Source organism: Rhamphochromis sp. 'chilingali', assembly GCF_963969265.1.
Source record: "Rhamphochromis sp. 'chilingali' genome assembly, chromosome: 3".
NCBI lineage: Eukaryota > Metazoa > Chordata > Actinopteri > Cichliformes > Cichlidae > Rhamphochromis > Rhamphochromis sp. 'chilingali'.
In genome coordinates, this window is record NC_137931.1 from 36,539,389 (window position 1) to 36,550,960 (window position 11,572).

General features: G+C 47.0%; 1 protein-coding gene across 7 annotated transcripts in view; it reads right to left on the bottom strand.

Annotated features, from left to right (window-relative positions):
• frem1b (Fras1 related extracellular matrix 1b) overlaps positions 1-10,673 on the bottom strand; it is a 41,034-nt gene extending 30,361 nt beyond the window's left edge. The window contains exons 1-9 of one of the 7 annotated variants that reach the window (XM_080877395.1): positions 10,657-10,673; positions 6,898-7,019; positions 3,661-3,996; positions 3,489-3,583; positions 2,580-2,839; positions 2,079-2,275; positions 1,399-1,722; positions 613-721; positions 393-524 (exon numbers count right to left, since the gene is read on the bottom strand). In XM_080877395.1, coding sequence (XP_080733521.1) covers positions 393-524; positions 613-721; positions 1,399-1,722; positions 2,079-2,275; positions 2,580-2,839; positions 3,489-3,583; positions 3,661-3,879 — 1,336 coding nt within the window. In that variant the 5' untranslated portion in view covers positions 3,880-3,996; positions 6,898-7,019; positions 10,657-10,673. The other 6 variants (XM_080877397.1, XM_080877394.1, XM_080877396.1 and 3 more) reach the window with 6 other exon arrangements.
• Positions 10,674-11,572: the final 899 nt, after the last annotated feature.

An 11,572-nucleotide genomic window follows, 5' to 3' on the forward strand; every position in this document is an offset into this window, starting at 1 on the left:
ACTTTTACTTGAGTAAAACTATGTTGAGGGAGTGCTACTATTACTTGAGTACCATTTTTGGCTACTCAAGGATTAAAAACTAACATTAAAACGATTTTTAATATTTTAATAAACGTAGCACCCGACCATGTTTTCTTTCATCTGCTCAGATCTGATTGGTCAAAAGAACTCAGACTACACAGAAAGCAGAAGCTTCAGGTACAAAAGTCTCACCTATAGATTCTATTTTGTGGCACATCAAAGTTTTGGTAGCAACTAAAACTGAAAAACTTGATTAGTCTGAAAGAAAAGAAAGAAAACTGAGTAGAAGATTTTTCTTCACTTTGACTGTCTGATGTTCGATAGAGCATTTACCACCTTAAACCCAACCCCGCCGACCTTTGACCCCTCACCTCTGACACTGAGCCGCCCGTGCACGGGTCCGTCCACGGCCACCAGGTAAACGGCGTCAATGTTGTCGCTGTCGACTATCTGCAGCTGCTCCCAGGTGATTGGTCGGGACTGACCCTCCAACAGGTCTAGACCTGAGATGGCACACGTGTTCACATGTTACCTCAACGAGTAAAACGCCGTGAGACATTTTTCACGCCACAGAGATGGACGCGAACGTACCCACGTTCCAGGAGACTCTCGGAGCATTCGTTTCCGATGTCCTGATGGAGACGTGGACCACGATGGGTGGGCTGGTCAGATAGGAGCCATCTATCACCTGAAACTCCACCTAAGCATATAAAAAGGGAACGCAATGACAGGAAATTACATTATTAAGCGTGTAAAACAAGCGTGTGGAACTTCACAGAGTGCATTCTGGGTACACTTTCAGGGCTCATATCAGCCTGTGGGACAGGTGAGAGAAAAAGAAAGGTCTTCTTTTCACCTACATTTGACACCAGGATCATCTTCTAGTTGCGATTCCTTCTGGGTCAAAATAATTTTGTAATATATATTTCTTTAGCCGTTCCAGCCCAAGCAGGCCAGCAGTGATTTTGACCCTGTGTGATTGTATCTCACTCGCTCTCCTTCTGCTGTTTTTTGTACAGCTGACTTGAAGATGAAGCGTCTCCTAAACCTCCATGTCTCCTTTTTTTGACATAGACATTTTTGAAGGGAACAGAACACGAACACTCAGATCTGAAGCCCCAGCTCAGACCCTCTGAAACATCGGTGTGGGGTGGGTTAGCTATGGTTAGCTTTGGTGTGCTGTTATGCTGTAGAAGTTGAAGCAGCATTAGCAGCTACAACGTTAGGTTAGATTCCTAGAATAAAAGCTCAGATATCGGCCACACTGCCCTGAAAAAAAGCTGTTTTCTCCAAAATTCCCAGTGTTGGTGCTTCTAACATTCCAACTTTTCTACAGAAACTGGAAGAACCTTTGGAGCCCTGTCGCGTCTTCAGTACCTCATAGTTCCTGCGGCGCCCCCGGCTGCTGTTGGATGGCTGGTAGGCCACTTTCATCTCGTGAAGGTCCAGCCATGTGAAGGACCGGATGGGCTTGGTGTGGTCGTCCAGGTGTGTGATGTAGCCCTCGGCGGGTGGGACGGTCACATTGAAGACCAGCTTCTCCTGCGGAGTCTCGTGGTCCTTGGCGTCCAGCGTGGCAGTGGTGAGCGGGGTGAGGATGAACTGGTCCACCTCCAGGATGAAAGAGGCCATGAAGGTAGCCTGCGGGGGCTGGTTCTGCATGGCCCCGTGGATCAAAACCGGCAGCCACACGGCCTGTGACTGTGGGAGGAGGAGGACAGGTAAAGTTTAACACACCACGCAGAGATCAACACATGGCGCCACAACTTCTGCTGTTACACTCGTGAGAGGTGTTATGCCACCGCTCACGTGCTAACGATGAGACAGAAATGCTTTAAAGGAATGCTGGAGGCTTCGAAACCTCCGCCTGCACATCCGTCCTCATCGCCGAGCTGAGAAGGCGGGATGTCACCTTCTCACTGCCAACATCTCACCTGCAAACAGCAGAATCTGCACTTTACAAACTTTCTTCCTTTAAAGCAAGTCTGAGCCTCATTTCTGCTCTCTTTGTTTCCACGCTGCTGTCTGAGCTGTGAGCTCATCGGTCTTTCCTGTACCTCCAGCAGTGCTCTGCTCGCCTGCTCTCTCAGCTCCACCCTGACGGGGACGTAGTCGATCTCCGGGGACGGCGGGCTGAGGTGCTGGTACTTGAGGCCAGAGCTCAGGAATTCATGGCAGCTGGTTTTGAGGAAGTGGACCTCGGTGGTGTCGTGAAGACACGGACTGTTTCCTGGGCAGAGCGTCGCCTGTCGACCTATCAGAGAGGAGAGCCGAGGGTTTTAGACCAGTCGGTGAGTGGAAAACACCAGACGCACACAAACAAATAAACCACAAGCAGCCTGCATTTCAGTTTATATTTATACTAATGTGTATTTTATATTTAAGCATTTCTCTCAGTTATCTTTAAGTTTTGATATTTTTTATAGTTTTTGCTTTATTTGTGCTCAACATTGTAAATAAAGTTTAATTTATTCAACTTAAAAGGTTAAATTACATTTTAGAAACTGTGATGACACAATGAAACAAAGCAAATTAAAAACATCTTATGAGTTTGGTACCCTTCCTCTGCATGGAGTCTTCCTCCCTCACCAGCCGACCCGCAGCGGGGACGCTGGTGTCTGCGGTCAACAGCCTGACGGTGCAGACAAGGTCAGGCGCGGCCCTGATATTCAGCACAGAGCCGTTGATGGCGTTGGATAAACCGTAGAACTGGGGAACGACCAGCGGAGCGCTGCCGAGTGCCACCACGCCCGCACCAGAGTCCACCACCCGGACCCTCAGGATCACCGTCTCCACCTGCGTGTCCGAGGACGTGAACCTCCACACAGACACCACATGTCATGTTAAACAGAGCTCCACCTGGCCCACGAGGTCATCACACGTACATCCAAATTTGAATTAATGTTTAAGCCACGTCTGTAAACGCTCCATAAATCTAACCTGCAGAAATTGTTTTTCTCATTATTCTAAAATCAATGGCAACCTTCAGGAAGCCTGCTGAGGGGCAGCGAGTGTTGAGCGGGGTCGGGGCCGTTTTCATTGGGCTCAGAGGGGTTGTTGTTACTGTTTGCAGGATCAGCTAACCGACCATGTCTGTGCCTCCAGGACTGGACTGGCACCTGAAATCTTATCTGCTGTGTGTCCCAGATGGGCCTCAAACTTTCCACCTAGGAGAGTCCAGGAATGTCCGATCACAGGTCGAAACTCCCTGCCTTCAGTGTTTCTACTCTGACCTCCTCACCTCAGCCCTCAGAGGAGTCATTTCTGCTGCTTGGATCCTCCATCTCATTCTTTCGGTCATCACCCACCAATCCTGCTCCACCATCCTCTCACTGAACAAGCCCCTAACACCCTGACCCCCCCCCAGCACTGCAGCCATTTCCAGCTGACCCTCAAGGGTCAGAGCACCTCAGGTTAAAAGACATGTTAGAAGACATGTTGCAGACCTGTGGATGCTGCTGACTGACCTGTAGACTCTGAGCATCACCACGTCCTCGTCCAGCAGAGGGCTGCCGTCGTGGACATACTTCACCTCGTCCTCCAGGAAGCTGCAGTCAAACACCTGCAGAGTGCACAGAGCAGAGCGCCTGTAACTCCTCTGAGCGGCTGCCATACGGCACCAACCTGTTCCACCCTCACCTGTGGGCTCAGCCTCCCGACCCTCTGAGTCACGGGCTCGTTCATCACCACCTCCACCTTACAGTCGGCGCTCGGGTCCACGCTGATCTGAAGCTCCGCCCTCGTGATGAAAACCGAGCGCCCTCTGCTGACCTCCACGGCAGAGTTCACCACAACCAGAGTCCGAGGGCAAACGCCCGTCACCGCGAGCAGCAGCAGGGACACGAGGACGGCAGCCATGCTGTGGGCGGGGTCACCGGTTTCAGTAGTTCAGGTGAAGCAACGCTGAGGGAGAATAAATCTGTCCGAGGTTTCAGAGGTTCCCGCTCATATCGTCCTCAACTCCTCGTCTTTGGGCTGAAGGAGGAAAACAGGAAAACCTCATATTGTATTTCAGCGTCACTTGACTGATTTCACACACACACACACACACACACACACACACACACACACACACACACACGAGACGTCAAAATAAATATATATATGAAATCCGAATGGAAACAAACTGAATAATATCAGAATTATTGTCTGACGTCAAACAGACAGAAGATTCAACACTGTGTGGTGTTTGCATGTCTGCAGCTTCCTCCCACAGTCCAAACACATGCAGTCAGTGGGGTTAGGTGATTCTAAACTGCCCAAATGTGCTCCAAATGTAAGTGTGATGAGTTGTCTCTCGGTGTTAACCCTGCAACAGGCTGATGACCTGTCCAGGTGTACCCCGCCTCTCGTCCTACGGTAGCCTGGATAAGCTCCAGCCCTCCCACAACCCTGATAAGGACAAGAGGAAGAGGATGGACAAAGATGTTATTCTATTTTATAGGCTTTTATACACTTACTGCAGTTTAACTGTTCAAAAAGCTCATGTTAAATTTACTGTATTAGTCATTTGTACACACTCATTTCCAGACCCTAAAAACAAAATAATGGATGATGGAACAGAGCGAATCATATTTTAGAACTGGTTGACTAATGCTAACATTGGACCATTTACAGAGGAAATCATATGAACCATATCCAATAAGAGAGCACGGAGCCGAACACTGTGCAGGAGCACTGCCTGATACTGTAATGGGCTCATTTACAGTTTACACTGTAAACTCCGTCAGTCTTAATAAATAACTGCAGCTGTCATGCAAATGAGCTGTCAAAGTGTCTTCATCTGACACAACATGCCACAGAAGCACCGACGACATGACAGCCGACCCCGAGCTTATTTCAGGCAGGTATAAATACAGGTGTGCATTTACATTTTGGTTTGCCCTTCAGTGTGCTGTGGGTGTGCTTTGAACACCACCTGTCTATGAAACCGAAGACTCCAGCCTCTCCTGCAGGAAATACTGCACACAAAGAAGCAGGGAGCTGCTGCAGAACAACAGAGTCTTTCTTCTTTTGTGGTTTTCTTTGTGTGTCCTCCACAGGTCAGTTTTCTGCATGAAAACGGCTCAACACAGATCAAACTAAAGCAGATTTAATAATGTCTGACTCCAACAGAGACAGATGTAATCCTGACTCTGACCTCTTCCAACACAAACACTGAACCCAGCAGACCAGAATACTTACAGCAGATACTCCAGAGCAGCTCCAACCCTCCTCCACTGTTCCCTCTGAATCCCTGCAACTGCCCCTCTGCCACATGAAAAGTCCTCTAAATCCTTCAGACAAAAACAAAAAAACACTCCCAGCATGCAGCTGGCCAGCCCAGCTTCTTCCCCCACTGCCCCACACTCCCAGCCGGAAACTGCTTCACCCTCCATTTCACTCCCAACCAAAACTGTCTGCAGGAAACGACAGGTTAATCTGCATGACCCCGCAGAGGTGCTGGACGGGCCGGGGGAGGGGGAGAAGGAAGGAGGAGGTGATGGGGTGTTTTCAGGATCAAAGCAGAGAGCTGGCGTGCCGCTTCCCATCCAGCCAGATGAGCGTGGGTTCATTAGTTTGAGGTTGGAAGGAAACAGAAGCTACAACGAACTGCAGTCCCTGTGACGTCCAGCAGATCAGCAGTGAGTCAGTCCCCATAGACTCCCATGTAATACATTAGAGCAGAAACAAACACGTTTAACAGCCTGTTTTTATAAATTACCTGTTTAAATTGTACTAAGGCTTAAATTAGGATTATTAGAGGCGTGGCCTCTTTGACTGACAGGTGGATGTGGACACAGGTGGCTGTACCTGCGAGCTGTCTGCTAGGCTTCACCTGAGCTGGACCTCTGGGCTGTGTTTGTTCTGTTTGAGCCTTTTAGAGCATTTTTAATGTCAATGAGATTTTTTAACTGGATATAGGATAAAGGATGTATAAAAGTCACTGCCAAAAACTGATTGCAGCTTCTACCTTGTGACAGGAATGTGGTTCAAGATGACTGGATATCATTCATGAGGAATCCATTTGACATGTTTCATATAATATAGACCAACAAGTTATTTATGACAGTTCAAACAAATTTAAATAACGCTAATCACTTTTTGGCACGACACCGGTCAGCAGTCTACACACGGCTCATCGGTACTTGACCCAATTGACCCAAATGACGCTGCCGCAGATGGACGGATGGATCCTCTCAGACGCTGTCTGGCTGACGTTCGAACAGTTCAACCCTCATCCTCCATCTTGTCTGAGCTGACGTGTTTAGATTTGCCCGAATCCCATTCTCAGAGATACCTGGACGTTAAACTGTACTGGACGGGGTGTATCTCTCTTACTTTAGTTAACAGTTGCTTATTTGGAATGTTAAGCCTGCATAAATTAAAAATTACTGGTCAAAATCATGTTTAATCGCAGTCCTGGTGATTTTCATCAACACCTCTTTGGTGGGCACCAGAATTTTAGAAAAAAAAACAAACGCTTGATAGGCGGCACCATTCACAGAAATCAGTAATGACTAACGGTAGACGTACAGAGACTTACATGTTTTGTAAGGATGCCGGGTTTTTACATAGAAGGACACAAAGGTACTGTCACTTCCTGCCACCAGCTCAGCTTCCCCAACAAAACGTGTCATCACTTATAGGCATTAAAGAGCTGAACTAAGTCGCGCTTCAGGTGAATGTCTGTCTGCATCGCTGCTTCCTGCTGCACCAACACGGCTGGCAAAGTTTCATCCTGAGCCTGCAAAGCCCAATGACTCGCTGTGTGAGGTTTTTCTTTTTTTAAAGGAGGAGGAGGAGGAAGCCAAAAGGAGAAAAGGGTGAGAAAATAACGAAGGAAAATCCTTTAATCTGCACGAGCTGGTCGGAGATGAGGGAGCTGGCACCTACCTGCAGCTGCAGGAGCTCCATACTTGTCTTCTTCACCTTCTGCACACGCTCACAGGAATGCTGTGACACAAACAACACAAACATCCACCGCGCGCCGTCAGTCACCCTGACACATCTGGCATCTGAGGGGAACAGAGGGGGAAAACTGAGATAAGGAAAACAAGGCGAGCACAGACGTTCTACAGCCAGAGAGAGAGAGCAGACAGGAAGTGTGCTGAGAAGTTTCCAGGACTTTTAGTTTTACTGCCCCCGTCTGTTTACCCCCTCTGTGTGCCTGACTCAGCTCCACCTTCTGCTCTCAGTCCTGAACCACATCAGAGCCCTGAGTCCCAAACACGCCTCTGATCCTCATCAGGAATACCAAACATTTCACTCACAGATCTGAGTCCACAGACTGAACTGTATCTGTTATCTGTACACTTCAGTGTAAACGTTTTAAATGTTAAATTGAACCTTCTGGCAGGACGAGTGAAACCAGGGTGAAACGAGCAGCAAAGCTCCACAAAGTTCAGACAATAAACTCCCAAAAGCAGCGAGAAGGTTTCTGGTTTCTCCAACAAACCCATGAAGACTTAAGATGATTTCAAATATATGAGGCCAACTTTCTTCTGATTGGCTGCCCATTAAAAACCGCAGGTGGGTGGGTCTTGTATCCCTTCTGTGACATCCCACAATTTAACTAGTAGAAGAAGAAAAAAAACTGTGTGAAGTCTAAACTTTCAGAGAATAAAGAAAAAGGTAGAACCTTAAGTTCCCACAGCAACTTAAACTGTTATTGTTAATATCATTGAAGCTCCTTAAATATAAATTAGACCTGTGAGGATCTTTCTGGTTCACGTGGCTCTTGCTTCATATGAAGTAGGAAGACTCAGATAACGATCATGTCAGAGCTGTGTGAACGTCATTTGATTTCAGTGTGAGGCTTTTAAGACCACCAGCAGATCCAGCTGTGAATCATCGCTGACGGCGTGTTTAATCAGAGGAACCCTGCTAACAGCTCTTTCTCCATCACAGCTGCAGCTCAGCTAAGCACAAACACTGGAAGTGAAGGGAAACCGTTAGCATAAAGACAGAAAGGCATCTTTCGAGAACTCGTGTTTGCATCTTTTTAAAACTAAGCTGGTATAAACAAACTTTGCCACAGAGCCGCTGATGGCCTCACAGCTCTGTTATCCTCGTTAACTCCCAGGTTACCCTGATCCCTGCTCTCTGATGGCTTCTGCAGCTGCCAGAGGAGAAAATCTGCCTTAATGGAAGAACCAGCAGCAGAAGATCAGCTGACTCAGCAGAAACAGTTTCACTCAGGCGGTAAACTCTTACCGTGCAGCTGCTCACAGCCAGCAGTGCTGCCTGTAACATTCAGTCTGAGCTCAGCTGAGAGTCTCCCTCCATTCCAGCATTACTGAACCCAAAGCAACAAACTGGAGGCAAGAGTCAAACACCATCACAGTGTGTGTCTGTGTCGTGTGTGTTTCTGAGTCTTTATCTGTGTGTTTTTCTACATGAACAAATCTGATTAAACGCATCTCTGCCAAACAGAAGCTTTCCTGCAGGTTTTCAGGTTTCATTATGACTTCGCTGTCTCTGGCTCCTCCCACCACAGCTGCAGTAAACAAACGCTGAGTATTCCGGCCTTCCATCTTTACCACCATAACAAGTCCATTCGTCTGACATCCTCTCAAACTGTCCTCGGTCTCTGTTGTGCAGATGTGATTGGTTCCTACATTTCCCCGTTCAGCAGCTGATTGGGTGTTTGGTGGCAGCGAACGAGAACATGTCTCGCCATTTTTGCCGTTACCAGACTACAGGTTTCTGTTAGGGATTCTCTTAGCGTCTCAGCCTCCCTGATAACATTTCTGCTGCAGAAAAAGTCTTTTTCATCAGCTAATTAACATTTTGATGATTTTGGAAATCTTCTAAACTCCATGCAGCGATCAGCATCTTTCCTGGGACACTGACTCAGGGAGGAGTTCAGCATGTTCTTGTTCATAAGGAATATCATGTCGGCTCAGGTCTAGTTTAAAATGTAAGAAATTTAACATGAACACCATGATTACATGAAGATGGCGGACTGAACGTACAAACTGTTTGGAAACTGAGGAGCTGTGAAGAATCATGAAATGGTTCACGGGGTCAGAAGGAGCGTTGACAAGGTCGTGTCCTCCCCATTCCTGTTCGGGTCTCCGTCTGAAGCTCGTCCCAACAGCATTTAAACACCTGTTGGTAAGCAGCAGTGGCTCGGCTGGAGGAGGGACCTACTGCGGGTTTTTTACTTTAGTGGGATGAGCTGATGACTCTGTCACGGCTGATTGGACGAGGTCAGAGAGTCGAGGTCAGTCTTCATCAGGCACGAACGTGTGGGGCGGCAGTGAGTTCGGCCTCTGATTGGTTGGAACAGAGGTGAGTCATGCAGAGTCCAAAAGCTGACAAGAGTCAAGTCAAGTGGCTTTACTGTCATTCCAACCAGTGGACTGCAGCGTGTTGTGCGCTCTGCTGAGAAGGTGATTGGCTGCAGACTCCCATCTTTGCAGGACCTGTACACCTCCAGGACATTGCGGCGTGCAGCTCGGATCTCAGCTGACCCTTCTCACCCTGGACACAGTCTGTTTGACCTGCTCCCCTCAGGCAGGAGGCTCCGGTCCATTCGCACCAGAACCTCTCGCCATAAGAACAGTTTCTTCCCCTCTGCTGTTGGACACATGAACAATAACCATATGACTGTTCCCGCTACTAACACATGACCCTACGCTGTGTTCACTGCATCATTCCATGTTTGGCACTGATCACCACCTGCACTCATGTATATATCTTTCAACGTAGCACTCTTAATTCTTATTCTCATGTATATATCTCATGTATAGCTCATGCACATATCTTTCTACGTAGCACTTTTAATTCTTATCCCTACTTTTATTTTTTTTTCATGTCTATTTAAGTGCTATTTATGACACTATTTAAGTGCTATTTATGACACTATGTTTGCACTGAAGCACCGCAGCAATTTCCTAATGTTGTAAACCTGCTCAACATTTGGCAATAAACCCCTTTCTGATTCTGATTCGGGTACAGTACACGGTGAAGCGAGACAGCGTTCCTTCAAGACCATGGTGCTACATATAAACAGTAGGGGTGCAACGATACACAAAATTCACGGTTCGGTTTGATACTTTGGTGTCACGGTTCGATATTTTTTTTGATACAAAAAAAATGTTCATGCCTTTTCAATTTGTCATTAAAATTATAAATATATATTTTAACTCAAAAGTACAGTTTTTAAATGTAATGTTGCTGAAACAAAAACAAAAAAAATCTATCTGATCGAGAAATCACTCATCTTTGGAAAAGAGAGTTTATTACAGAGAAATGGCTCTTTCCAAAATAAAAGCTATACTATACGCTTCTTCTGGGCTATATTCTCAGCAGCATATTAAACATATCAGGTCCCCATAAGGAGAATCATGTGCTTGTTGTTTTTGTCTGCTTCCACTTGTCTTTGCACTAGGATGATGTCAGTGTAAATGTGCAGTGATATTCGTTGTGTTCCCACTAGTGCTGTCAGCGTTAATCTCGTTAAAATGACATTAATGCCATAACGCAGCAAATCTCCAACGAGTTACCGCGGATCGCCCCGTGCGTGGGGATGGACAGTGTCAACACGTTAACAAGCTAACTGCGCTGACGCACTAGTTCCCACCAACATTGCGTGCATTGCGTGGCACATCCGACATACTGTTTTACTTTTGTCCATGACACGCTTACCATCAGGGTCATGCTTCACATAGAAACCAAGATAGTTCTTCTTCTTTGTGTTAAACGGCGGTTGGCAACCAACGTAAAGGAGCATTACCGCCTCCTACTGTTCCGGAGTATGGGTCAGACAGTGAGTTCACAAGCTGTATCAAACCCCCCCCCCCCCCAAAAAAAACCCCCCACCAGTTCCCTCAACCAAGATAGTTCCAAACGCCAGATCTGAATGAGGGTGGGGGAGGTTCAATTTTGAGCTTAGCTTCTGTCTTGCTAGCTTGCGCTGCGCTCAGTGGATCTGCACTCGACAGTGCAGCCTAGTAGTGTTGCCAACTCCTCAGTAAGGAAAATCGCTATTGGCTGTCCTAAAAGTCGCTAGAAGTCGCAAATTGACGTCATCACCTAATTTACATAATTGGTCATGTTAATATAATTGTAACCTACGCTGTTGGAGAGAGAAATAACATCGTGGAAGAGACATAAAGTGAGCAAAAAACGTCCTACAAATTAAATTTCTTTTAGCAATTATTGTTTTTTAATGTCACAATTCCAACCCTGCTCCTTTATCCGGGCTTCGACCGGCAAAAGTGACCCGAAATAGGCACTCTGGTGGAGTTACTTTGTGTGTGTGTGTTTATAAGTAGTTTTAAACCTTGTGATCCACAAAACAGCATAACAGTAAAAGAACTGACTGCATTACAGTCAGTGCGGGAGCAGCGGCTTCGCTCATGCGCGATTCATTTGCAGTTTGGACGCATAGGTGTGAACATCTCCTGCAGCTGGGGGAGGACTATCCTCCGCCCGTGAGTGCTTTAGCACGGGTGAGGTGCCCACGGCAGCACCGCTACTTGTTAAGAGTAAGAGCAACACGCTCTTTCACGTCAAAAAGTCGTCATAAATAAGTCTCCAATAACACCAGAAAAAGTCGCCA